Source organism: Balaenoptera physalus, assembly GCF_965194825.1.
Source record: "Balaenoptera physalus genome assembly, chromosome: 15".
Taxonomy (NCBI): Eukaryota; Metazoa; Chordata; class Mammalia; order Artiodactyla; family Balaenopteridae; genus Balaenoptera; species Balaenoptera physalus.
Window position 1 is genome coordinate 82,874,337 of NC_138894.1, and position 13,983 is coordinate 82,888,319.

The 13,983-nt window shown below is 34.5% G+C and overlaps 1 protein-coding gene across 10 annotated transcripts in view; it reads left to right on the forward strand.

Annotated features, from left to right (window-relative positions):
* Nucleotides 1-13,983, forward strand: part of PUM2 (pumilio RNA binding family member 2) — a 91,118-nt gene that overhangs the window by 60,917 nt on the left and 16,218 nt on the right. For 6 of the 10 annotated variants that reach the window (XM_082427447.1, XM_082427448.1, XM_082427444.1 and 3 more), the window contains one exon: nucleotides 1,469-1,705. The exons of the other annotated variants lie outside the window; for them this stretch is intronic. In XM_082427447.1, the coding sequence (XP_082283573.1) occupies nucleotides 1,469-1,705 (237 nt within the window). The remainder of the gene's footprint in view (nucleotides 1-1,468; nucleotides 1,706-13,983) is intronic. 10 annotated transcript variants of the gene reach the window in all.

Here is a 13,983-nt window from a genome sequence, read left to right on the forward strand (position 1 = left end):
CTGGTTTAAAAGGTTGAATACTGTTTATATAATATTTTGCTTAATACAGTAGTGTGAGCCTGGTATTTTTCCTTTATAGAATTTTAAATTTGGTAAAACCAGTGTAATTAAGTTTCCTATCTGTATTAATAAGCTTAACTTGGTCTACCATCATGTGCTCTGCTTAATTTTTCTCTTTGATCTATACCCTTATGATCTATTTATAATTGACTTGCTATTAGAAAACCACAACCTAATAGAAACTTGAAAATTCTCTTGAAAAGAATTACCATATTGGTCCGAATATAGAGCTTGTCCGTAAAAAACTTGATAGGTTAAGAAATGTATTATGAAATTATTTTGGATGTAAAAGGCTTCAGTTTAAAAAGGCTTAGAAACAGTAAAAAACATACTGGAAAATATGGGCTCTAAGTGAGACTTATGAATTGGGAGTTTTGGACAGCCCATTTAAACACTTAGTAAAGAATTTGATTATCCAAATACATGTTGATTAACAGCCAGATCTTGTTGCTTTTCTGAGCATGCATAGCTACATGGTAATGTGAACCTACCATTTTTTTATGATTTTATGAAGTACAGAAGAAAAAAACTAGAAGGTTAATAGTTGAATTGGGGATTAAGTGAAGAACAAAAAATATTTGGTATATAGTACAATAAGGGATGTGATACAATTGTATACCATATAAGAAAACAAAGGCTAATCAGCCTTTACCTGAGTATGGGGCTCATGAGGCCAGAAATAGAATCTTAGGAATGGAAGATCCTGAGGGGTAAGTGAACACATGTCTTTGGTTGATAACAGTAATGAGAGCTATCAGTTTTCTAAGAGAAAGTTTGATTTTTCCATATGTATTTTGTAATTTAGTTGTTGAAGGATAGGGAGAATGTGTAGTGTGAAAAGTACTGAGGACTTAGCTGCCATCTATACTTCACAGCTGACTAATATTCGGGCCAATATGGACTTTAAAGGACTATGGTTTGAACACAAGCTGGAAGCCAAATCAAATGTGAATGGCAAAGGAAATACTCTGTTTATCAGTATAATCTTTTCTTGGCTTTGGGTTGAAGTCTAAGAACTTGGTTCCAGAGATTAGGATACTACCAAAATTTAACCTTATTGGAATTTAATCTCTAGCATATCCTAAAGCAGACAACTTACAATTTCAGGGTTTATAAATCATACCAGGGTATTAAAGCACAGTAATCATATGTGTCAATGGTAAATATGTGTGAAATAAGGAACATATGAGTGACTGCTCTTAAATATTTGGTTATTTTCTTGGGGTGCATTTATACCCTTTTATGATTAATAAGTTAGTATGTATAGTTATCACAGTAATTATCTTCTCTATAATGTTTCTAAAAATAATTATTGTGATCACTTCTGTTATTTCCCAGCAAGAGTTGGGGATAGGTTTTATTCAGTTAACACTGTATGTAATTAGGGTTTTTTTTATTTCTTCTTCAGTTGGCAGTTCTGCAAGTAGTAGTGCCACAAGGAGAGAGTCTCTATCTACTAGCTCTGACTTGTACAAAAGATCTAGTAGCAGCCTAGCACCCATAGGGCAACCATTTTACAATAGTCTGGGATTTTCCTCCTCTCCAAGTCCAATAGGCATGCCTCTGCCAAGCCAAACTCCAGGACATTCACTTACGCCACCGCCATCACTTTCATCACATGGATCCTCATCCAGTTTGCATTTAGGTAAAAAAAAACCAAAACCCTTTTTATTTGTATGTATACATGTGAGTGTGTTTGTGTGTGTGTTTTATAATATGTGTAAAATATTTAATGTTGGATAAAACATGCCAAATTGCTTTTGCTTGTAGATATTAGCCTTTTGAAAAAGTTCTACTTTTGTGAAAATTCAAAGTGAGGGTCTAATGTACAGTAAGGTAAAGACCCCTATTGTATCGTATGTTCCTTTTATGAAATACAGTGGTGTGTTTTCTTTTCTCGTCTGTGCTTTTGATTTGTGTGTGTTTTAGATCATCTGAAAAGTCAATTATTTATACGTGGTAGTGAAAGAGATTTCACCATCAAAAGTTTGTGCACACCATATAAAATGGATAAGTAATAAGAACCTGCTGTATAAAAATAAATAAATAAAATTCAAAAAAAAAAGTTTGTGCACACCAAAAGCAATCATTGGTCACATAGTTATTGAACTTTAAATAATTTAGTTTAGTATGATGGTTTTTGCTTTGGCCTTTGAATGCCTGGCCATTTTACCACAGGGTTATATCAGGGTATATGAATTGAGTATGTTTGTGAGTTAGAGAATCTTATTATGTATGGGTTTGGTCCATGTAGTTCTCTTACTTTTGAACACATTGTTTAAGAAAAAAAATGTTCTAGGCTTGTTGTACCCTTGAAATCGGAACATTTAGAACTTTGGTTTATATCTGTATATTAAAATCGCCCCCACCCCAAGATTATTTGAATTGGTGGTTACCTTTTTCCCACTTCAGGAAGTATTTAGCCATGTAGTTAACAGTATATTTTGAAGGGTTTTTGGATATCAGAGGCTGTGTATGAATCCCTCCCTGTCTCTTCAAATAAAGTATTTTATTAAAATTAGATTTTGGATTTTTGTAATTCTAGTCATTTCAGCTAAAACTGAGAGATTCTATTGCTGATTCTTAGGTGCTTAGGAAGATTTAAATCAGCTTGTGATTTAAAAAGTAATGTTGCTTTTGTAAGCAGATATATTGTAAATTAGTGATTATGTTTGACCCCGCCACCCCCATCATAAGGCTATAGTTATTTTTTCCTAAAACTCAGTAATATAGTAAGTGTCCATGTAACAAAGGAATATTTTACAGTGATCATCATTTAGATTTATGTTATTACAAAATGGGCTAGATTTCTTTTTTAAAGACTGGTCCTCCACCCCAAATTCTGGGCCTTTGCTCTTTTTGGGGATATTGACTGTATACAACCAATTAATTTATTTGAGTGGGGTCCTAAAATCTGCTTTGCAGCACTGTTTGTGTAAACTTACCAGTTTTTAGCCTACCACTTTCCTTCATTTATCTTTTCTTAGTCATAGGAGCTACTCAATTCCTGATTTTTATTATTTCTATTCAGACCCACTCTAACCACTCCCATATAAAACATGCCTTTGAGACTTTGAAATTGTCACCAAAATTTGGAACAAAGCAAACCTAAAAATAGACCTTTCGTAGTAGTTTTGTGTTTTATTCGTTAAGATTATATTTGTCACGTCCTGTCATTTTTTTCATAGATAAGTTTCAGATCAGATTTCTGTCAACTGTTATGCTTACGTTGTGCTTTAGTGCCTGTGTAAATGGCATTAATTATTCTACATAGCTTGCTTAGAGATTGGATTATAAGTGACTTTTTAGATGTCTCTAATTAAATAGCAATCTAGATATTTTTTTTGACTATAAAGAACCCAGGCATATAGATGCTTCTAGAAGGAATTCTAGTCAATTATGAAAAGTTATCATCGTGTGGGCCAGCAGTTCTACATTGTAGCCTGATACTTTTGTGCCCATAGTTTAAGCTAAACTCCTTAGTTTAGCTTCACCTTGAAATCTAGTATTTAAACACACCTCTGATTGAAATTGTCTGTAGATTATTTTCTTTTGTGATTCCCCAGTTTCTTCTAGCTTTAGTCATATTATGACTAGCAACCTTGTTTGTTAACAAGGAATAGACCCTGCCAAGTTGAAAATAATTAAGTAGATTTCATAAATTTGCTCTTTGTATAGTGTTCATGGAAATAATCTATCTTTCGTTTTCATGTCATTGAATCACGATGCAAGACTTACATGCTCTCCGGTCTAAAATATATATTTTTTAAATTATATATCCCTGAAGTGGATTTCTTCATGAATCAAGTTATCAAGGCTGCTGATTGATAAAATACCTATGAAAATGAATTTGCATAGCCATTTAAAAAATAATCTTACTCTGTTCACATATTAAGAATATAATATCATAAAATAGGGATAAATTCTCAGTTTCATTAGAATTGGTTGGAATTAATTAGTTCCAGCTGATTTTCTTATGAGATTTTTTTTAAGACACGTAACCATTATAGTTATTGGTAGGTCTGGATATCTATATTCTTAAAATATTGGATGAAACAGGTAACTTTCTTTTTTTTTAAACCACCTATGCCTTTGCTCATGCTAGTTACTTGATTCACAGGAAGAGTGAATAGCAACATTGTGTGCTTCTGGCTTTCCAACAAAGATGTTTCATTTTTTAAAAATAGTTATCATTTGATCAACATAAGTATTTTTAGCAGGATGACCAGTAGTCGCTTTGTGATTGAAGAACAAGTATTTCAACTGATAAATTTTGGTTGTTCATTTTTTTGTAACCTAAAATATTTTTGTTAAGATTTGCAACCTTGTTGCTTTTTAAATATATTGAAGTCAGAAACATGAAAAAGTAATTTTATCTTCCATATTCTAGTATGAAATTTCTAAGAGATAGATTCCTTTTTTAAAAACAATTATAGCCACAAAATCATTATCATACCTTTTAAAATTTATAAATTCTCATTACTCTAATTTCCCTAATTGACTTAAATGTCTTTTTACAGTTGTGTTTCCATCAGGGTCCAAATAAGGTCCGTCATTTGTTTGATGTCTTTTAATATGGAACCATTTCCCCATCCTCTTTTTTTTTTCCTTCACATTTATTTGTTGAAGAAACTTTGTCCTGTTGAATATCCCACATTCTGGACCTCGATGGTTTCTTCTCCATGGTGGTATTTAACGTGTTCCTCTATTCTCTGAATTTCCTGTAAAATGGAATTAAGTTTAGGGGTTTGATCTGGTTGTTTGCTTTGTTATTTGGGTCTGTATTTCTGCTGCACCATATCAGGAGACACATGTCTGGTTATTTCCTTTGTGAGGTTGTTTGTCAAATCCACCTAATGGCTTAGCAGCCTTTGATCATCACCTAAGTATTTCTTCAGAGGTTGCGGAATGGTGATGCTCTGTCATTCCTTTTACATTTGTTAGCTGGAATTTTTCTATGGAAAAGAACTTTCATCAGTTGTGAGGTTACCCTAAAATATATAGTTCATGTAGGAGTCAGGATAATGCTTGATTTTTCTTCATTTTCTGACCTTGGGAAATGAGAATTGAGAATGAGAATGAGTTGATGCCCTTGCAACTTCTAAAGGTGACTTGCAGGGTTTTTTTGTTTTTGTGTTTAAATCATCATTGTTCCCTATAGTGTAAATTGATGGATTTTAGGATAGTTGTTATGTTTCTGTCCATTGCAGACTGGGAGATAACACTTTGTATACCTTTTCTTGATGCTAAAATATTACTATCTTTGGCCATTTGGAGTCCCTTCACATTGGTTCCCACGTTGACTACAACTTGTTAAAAGCAGCACTTAAAATACTGATTAGAGAAGCAAGTGGAAAAGAACAAGGAAGGAGAACAACTTTAAGATTAGTGGTTTTTATCTTGAAATGCAAAGAGCTATGTCAAATTCTGGGCTTCAAGTTCAGCCTTGAATATTAAGTGAATTATTTTCTCATGTTATACTGATTTATAGAGTTGGGGGGAAAAAATCTTCTACCCGTAGTTGTATTTTATAATTCTTTATGTTAGAAGTCAGTCTCTTATTTTGAGATACGTTACTCCCAGTAAAAGAAGATTAAATATTTCAAGTATTATTTTATTCATCTACCTGGAGCTAGCTAACTAGTTCTTTCCTTCCTTGTTTCCTTTCTTTTTCTTCTTTGAGTAAACGTTTAAAATTTGTTAGTGATTTCTTATTTACTCTAATCTTTATGCTCATAATAAGATTGATATGGAACGTCTTGGGTATCAAGTAACATTTTGTGTTTTTATTTAACTTAGGGTTTGACAAACTAATGGCTTCTTCCCTTGTACCTCTTCATTTTTTTTTTTTTTTTAATTATTTTATTTATTTATTTTTGGCTGTGTTGGGTCTTCGTTGCTGCACGCAGGCTTTCTCTAGTTGGGGCGAGTGGGAGCTACTCTTCGTTGCAATGCGTGGGCTTCTCATTGCGGTGGCTTCTCTTGTCGCGGAACACGGGCTCTAGGCGTGCAGGCTTCAGTAGTTGTGGCTCACGGGCTTAGTTGCTCTGTGGCATGTGGAATCTTCCCGGACCAGGGCTCAAACCCATGTCCCCTGCATTGGCAGGCAGATTCTTAACCACTGCACTACCAGGGAAGCCCCTGTACCTCTTCATTTTTGAACTGGCTTTGTTTTTCTTAAGAAAAGGGTGATAAAAAGTCTAATTCCAGCTTTGAACTCAGTGAAATTAGTTAATTCAAAGGTGGCTGTCAGTTTTGAAGATTCCTTAATGTCATGTATTCAGTAGTCACATAGTGCTTTAACTTGCAGTAGATTAAAAAACTTTATAACCTATCTTCTCTCCTAATCACAGAAAATTTTATTTGAAACGTAGACATGGTAATATTCACTGTTAGAGTCATTTTCCCTGTTCAGTAGTAGTTAATCTGTTGAAATTGCTGACCTTTGGCAGATTTGGTCATCCACTTCTCTTAGAATGAGATGTTTGAGAATTAAAACAAGTATGGCCAAATTGGTTGTAAGGCTATGTGCAATTTTTCTGAGTTTCATATATGGTCCTTAAAGCAGAAAACAATATAAATTATTTTGAAGTTTTCATTGAAAGTATTATTATCCTTTAAGTAGCAAGTTCCCTGTAACTGAATAGCATTTGATAGTTTTCTACAGCACTTTCATATTCATTATTTCATTTCATCCTAATTGTTAACATAGACTGGCTGAGTGATCTACCCATTAAAGATGAAACAGTTATAGGTCATATGAACCCAAGAGACTTGCCCAAACCAGTAAATGGCAGAACTGAAGCTAGAACACTGTTCTTACTCCTGATACTATCTTTTCTTTTTCTGTTCTGCTATTCTATAATGAATTGAACAATTTTACAAAGTATATCAAAAACAATATTCTACTCAGCCTCTCAAATTTAACCTCACAATGGTGTAGGTTATGTGTTTTTAAAATGTGTATATAAGATTACTAGACTTCTAGATCCCTTTCTCAGTTATTCTTGAGATTTATAGAAAAGCTCTTATGTACTCTGTGAAATAAGAATATGTGTTACTCATAAGGCAGGCCACTCAGGGACTGAATATATGTTGGACAACAGGACTGAATAGATAGGACAACATACTCAGCTCTCAACAGAATATTATTTACAGGTTCTCATGGTGGTGTAAATGAAATCACTGCTTCAACCCATTGGTGCATCTAAAAATCATTTATTTGTTGAAAAGTATGAAATATGTTGTGAAAAAGTTCTAAAATTATTACTTGTGTGGAAGGATTTATTATTTTATGTTTCATTTCTGTGTACAAATTCATTAGTCTTAGTTCTGGTTTGGGGTCACAATGATTAATTTTTACCCTTATGTTTTATCCATTATCCTCTAATAATGTTATCTATGACTTTGGGCTTCTAATGACTGAGAATGTTTTCACCAGCTAATTCAGTTAAGGTAATCTCAGATTTGAGATTAAAAAATACTTGATGATTCGATTCAGTGGTTTACCATACCAGAATCACTCGGAGTGCTTGTTTAAAATACCTAGAGTGAGGAGGTGAACGATTTGGAAATGTGTGGCAACAGTTTTTGTTTGTCATCATGATTGTGGGGATTCTGTGGACATTAAATACCCAGCAGCCGGATGCTAAACTTTTCATTTAAAAAGGATTATCCCACTGAAATTTCCAGTAGCACTCACGTGAAGAGAGACACCTTGGAACAATTCATAGTTTATATAAGGCGTTACTCCAGTTCACACTTCTTTGTAACTCATAATTCCTGGATCTCTAGTGTGTTATATCAGCCTTTGATCTTGTCCCCCATCATCTCCCTAATGGATTTCTTTCTTCCTGCCTTGTTTCCTTCTGTTGACCTGAAGTCTGCTTGCCATTGCATATTTTAAATTTTTCAAAAAAAGCTTATGGGATGAGAGAAAATAGAAAAGTCTGGTCTCTTACTGAATATGTTTTTAAATATTTTTTTCCTTGATATGTATTTTGCAAATTGGAGACATTTCTTTAATGTTGTTGACTATAATTCTGTATATCATTGTTTACTATCATTTGGTTGTTTTACTTTTTATTCACTGGCTCTACCTTTCCTTCATATTTGCATTTCAGCTCCTCCCTCAATTGTTTCTCTACCTTCCCTTCTTACTGATATCAAATAAGTCTTCATGTGCCTTAAAAACAATCTATCAAGAATTCACCAAGAACTTACATTATTGCACTGTTTATATACTAAATAATGTACATTAAGTAAACATAGGATCAAAAAACTAACTCTTAAAATATAGGCAGATGTGCTTCATGAGAGATCTGGAAGTTTAGCCAAATAACCTTTAAAAATGAATGCAGCATGGGTCTCATGGGGTAATACTGAAAATTGACTTATGTTTAGAATATTTTTACATGAGACTGTTTCCTTAACCAGGAATAAGTCCATTGGAGGAAGGGCAAAATCTTTACACTGTAAACCATAAAAGCACTGACTGAAGTTAAAGAAGGCAAATAAATGAAAGGACATGTCGTGTTTGTGGCTTGAAAGACTCAGTATTATAAAGATACCAACTGTCTTCTAATTGATGTATAGATTTAGCACAGTCTCAATAAGAATTTTTCAGGCTTTTTTAAAGAAATTGACAAGCTGATTTATTTAATATGAATGGAAAAACAGAGCCAAGAGTAGTCAAGACAGTCTTGAAGAACAAATTTAGAATTTAATAACTTGGCCAGATATCAAACTTATTAAAACTGCAGTGGTAGTTTTACTAAAATTGTGGTATTGGCACAAGGGTAGAGAAATAGATTGGTGGAATAGAGGATCCAGAAATAGACCTGCTCATTTAGTTACCTGATTTGTGGCCACGGTGCCACTCTGGTGTATTTAGGAAGGATGGTCTTTTCAGTAAGTTGGACTGGAGCAATTGAATATCCAAATGGGGAGAAATTAACTTTGCCTCCTCTTTCACATTACACACACACACACACAACTTCATTCTCAAAGCAATCAAGGAACTTGCTTGTAGTCATGAAGTTAGTAAGGAACAAAAATTTTGAGTCCAGGTCTACCTGGTTCATTCCAAGGTGTCACACTGCTTCTCAAAGAATGCTTTTATTTCTGTCTACTATCGCTCTAAATAAATAAAGGATCTTTTCCTATTCCCTAAGTTTAGAATTTTTGTGAACTTTTTATAAAATTGTGGTAAAAAATATTTAGCCTATTGTGAGTTGGTGGGGAAAATGAGTTTGAATGTCAGTATATTGGCATTTTTCACTTGCCTGCAATTGACTTTTTTTTTTTTTTTTTTTTTGGTTCCTTTGGGTCTTCATTGTTGCGTGTGGGCTTTCTCTAGTTGCGGCGAGCAGGGGCTCCTCTTCCTTGTGGTGCGCGGGCTTCTCACTGCGGTGGCTTCACTTGTTGTGGAGCGCGGGCTCTAGGCGCGCGGGCTTCAGTAGTTGTAGCACACGGGCTCAGCAGTTGTGGCTCGCAGGCTCTAGAGCGCAGGCCCAGTAGTTGTGGCGCACGGGCTTAGCTGCTCCGTGGCATGTGGGATCTTCCTGGACCAGGGCTTGAACCCATGTCCCCTGCATTGACAGGCAATTCTTAATCACTGTGCCACCAGGGAAGTCCCCCTGCAATTGACTTTTAATCTAGATTAAATACTTTTTACTTGAAGGATCTCATAATATTTTATTGCTAATTTTTAAATTAAAACTGATCAGATAAGGGTCTTTACATGATATTCTAAATAGAATAGTAATAAGCTTAATTTATACTGAAACTAATCCCTATTTTATGTTTATCTTTTATGTGTAGTTTTATTGGCCCCCCATTTAAGAATTCTGGGGTCTCATGAAAGTTTTTATTTAATTAATTTATTTTGCTTAATTAATTCACTTAATTTATTCAACCAGTGTCAAATCTCTATATCAGACTGTGCTTGACTTGAGAGACACTGTTGAAGAAAACATCATTCTACCCACCATCATCAAGTTTGATTTTTTTGTGGTGAATACAGATGAGTAAACCAGCAATTACAGTATAATGATTGTAATGCTATTGCCTTATTGCACTTTATTTAACACAGTGATTCTCTCCATTAGAATTATTATCTTTCCTTTCTGGTTTTTTTGTACCAAATTAACCACAGACTATATTAGAGTTGTTTCTGGGTTTTTTCTCCCTACTAGATTAGAAGCAAGAAAGCTGAAACCATTCTCCACAGCTTTAACAGTACAGTTGACCCTTGAACCACACAGGTTTGAACGGCCCAGGTCCACTTATACATGGATTGTTTTCCCCCCAAAACATGGGGAAAATTGGGAAATTTTTTTGGAGATTTGCAACAACTTGAAAAAATTCACAGACTGCATAGAAATATCAAAAAAATTTAAAAGTTAGGTATTTCATGAATGCATAAAATTATATATATAGCATATAACATGTTAATAGACTGTATGTTACTGGTAAGGCTTCTGGTCAACAGTAGGCTGGCTACTAGTAGTTAAGTTTGGGGGGAGTCACAATTTATACATACGCTTTGGTGGGGTGGGAGTCGATGCTCCTAACCCCCGTGTTGTTCAAGGGTCAGCTGTATTCAGATCTCAACAAAATGGTTGGAGTAATTTGAGTGGCTTTGTTTCTTTCTGTTTTATCGATGAATTTATTTTTGGACACTGGCTACTTGTTTAAAAAAAGTATTTTACATCCTACATAGATTTCTACATTAAAGCATTGTTTGACTGGTAGTCAGTGTGTTCTCTGATCAGTGTGTTAAGATCATACTCTGTGGAGTACTGCACTTTGAGAAGTTTTATGACAGTTGTGAGTTTTTATTTTTGCCTGTATGTATTGTTCTTTGGTTTGGGGTAGGGGTAGGTTTTTAGAGTGTCCTCATGTTCAGTAATCACAGAAGTAGTTTAGTTTTCAATAAAGATGTAAGAGTCAGACAGTTCTTGAAATCACATAAGCCTTTTTTGATGGAATCATGGAAATTGGCAAGGTGAGTAGAGGTAGAAGTGAGATATAATACTAGTCTGAGCTACATAGTTCATGTGTTAAAAACTCAGTCTGTTTAAATGCTCTTTGATGAATGAGGGAAGATTATTAAGTATCTTCTGTGAAGATGGCCTCCCTCTTACCGTTATATTTTTAAAAAGTTGAAGCACTAGATGCTAAAAGGTAGATTAATTACTTAGTTGCTTTTAGAAAAGAATTACAAGCAATAGAAATGGAAACAACAGATTTTTATTTTGGTTTGTAGTTTGCACCTGATATTGTTTGCTTACATATGGTCATAAAATGTACATATTTAAGGTAGCACACGTGACATACTTATGCTTTTTGCTTTTTATATTAGTCTGTTAAGATGATGTGGAAAATTATACTTTTAACTAGAATTATGTAGGTTTTTTAATTCATTGAAGCCTTGGTTTTTCCTGAGTAAAAATGTTGTGTCTTTGTATGGCAAATATATAGTTAAAATTTTATAGTTAAAAAATTTACGTGGTTTATTCTCCCATGTAACCTCAAGCATATCCCAGATTTAAGTATGGTATATGGCATTAAATGTTCTTCATGAGGTATAGCAGAATATAACCGAAAGCTTTAAGAGAATTATTCAGATATAATAGTTTAAAAAAAAAACTCAGTCTAGTTATTAGCTATGCATCCTTGAATAAGGATTTATTAAGGATTTAGCTTCTCTAAGCCTATTGTGTCACAAGTAAAATGGAGATAATATCCTTGTCTCAGAGTGTTGTTAAGATAGCATTATATGTTAGTGTTCTAAGGCTGCTGTTACAAATTACAACTAAGTGGCTTAAAACAGATTTATTGTCTCACAGTTCTGAAGGTTAGAAGTCAAATTAAGGTGTCACAGGGCCACACCCCCCTTGAAGGCTGTGAGCACAAGCCTTCCTTGCCTCTTTCTGGCTTCTGATGGTTGCTGATAACACTTAACATTCTTTGGCTTGTAGACACAGCACGCCAGTCTCCGCCTCCATCATTACCTGGCATTCTCCCTATGTGTCTGTCCTAACTTTCCTTCTCTTATAAGGACACCAGTCATTGGATAAGAGCCCAACCTACTCCAGCATGACACCTCATTTTAACTTGATTACATTTGCAAAGATCCTATTTCCAAATAAAATCAAATCCACAAGTACCAGGAGTTAAGACTTGAACATATCTTTTGGGGAAGCCCAGTTCAGCCCAGTACAGTCTGAACTCCGGTCCCCCAAAATTCACGTTCAGCCCACATGCAAAATACATTCACCCCATTCCAGCATCCCCAAGAGTCTTGAACCATTCCAAAAATCCCAAATCTTATTTTCTAAATCAGCTGAGATTCTGAATGTGGTCCATCCTGCGGCAAAATTCCTCTCCATCTTTGGGTCTGTGAAACCTAGGAAACAAGTTATCTGCCTCCAAAATACAGTCATGGGACAGGCATAGGTTAGACAGTCCCATTTGCAAAAGGCAGAAATTGGAAGGAAGAAAGGAGTTAACATGGCTGTTACAGTCTACTCTGAATGTTCCATATATTTCTTTTGAAAAGTCATCAGAGAAAAAAAATAACGAACTGAAAGTACTAAGTGTATGGGCTCTGGGTTAGAAGTAACTGAAGGTAATACTTTAAAGTGAAATAGGTCATCCTCATTTTAGGTTTTTTCCACGTATGCATTCTTTATCATTTATTCTTTGCCCACTCCAACTAACTAGTCATCTTTCATTATCATCTTATCATTCTTGAGCTTTCCAGAGCCTCGCCTTCTGAAAGGGACTCTGCCTAGTAGCCTATATGTAGTTGTACCCTTTTCGGGACCCTGAATCTACTTGGATTACCATTTTTATTTGAAATTAGTAGTTGACAACCTGCTCTAAAATGAAACCTTCATTTATCTTGATTCTAATTTATTAGCCTCCAAACCTCTATCAGAATAATCTTCAGGTAGACTTTTTTTTTTTTTTAATAAAAACTATCCACTGGGAAAGATTTGAGAATCTTTATTTTTTAAAAAATAGAAAATGTAAATAAATAAAAGAATAGGCTCAGGAGTTGTTATTCCAGATCCCAGGGAGGTGGAAAATAATGACAAGAAAAAACTTGTGAGATTTATTTTGTGGTGGTTTCAGTTGTTTTATATTTTTCTCCCCTGTGTTTTTCACAGTATTAAGATCTTTTTGATTTCTGGTATTAAATAGGGAAGGATTCTAAAACAATGGACTTCTCAAGGAAATTAATGAAAACTTACAAAATCATATTATTTCTACTAGGATAGTTATGAGGTGTTTGCCTTCATTCAGTTGTCATGAATGAACTTGATAGATACCTATGTAAATAGCGTATGAGGGGCAGCACACTACTGTGTGATGAGCTCTGGCCTAAGAGTCCTGGCTGCCTAGCTGCATGTCACATCACTTTTGGACTATAGTGATTTCATCTGTGAAATTATAGTACAGATCTCCATGTCCCATACACTCTTATTAAGCTAGTGATTAAGAAGTGATAAATGATAGGGGTGAGGTCAGTGATAAATTGAAGGGACTGTTACCTTTTAACACATTTGGTGCAGAACACATCTTTTAGATGACCAGTAGCAATGGTATGAGTATAGATGACCAATTTGTATGTTTGTTTTTAACTAATTTTGAAATAATTTCAGACTTAAGAGGAAATCATTAACAATTAAAACAAAAATCTAGCTTATCCCCAGATTCTCCAAATGTTATTTAACTGAATTTTCTTTATTATTGTTTCCCTCTCCTCGCTTCCCCTCTCTGCATTTGCCTGTCCCTTCACACCCATTTTTTTCCCTGATACTTTTGAAAGGAAGTTGCAGGCACAGTGTCCCTTACTCATGAACATATCACTGTGTGTGTGTGTTCTGAAAGTAAGGACATTCTTTTGTCAGA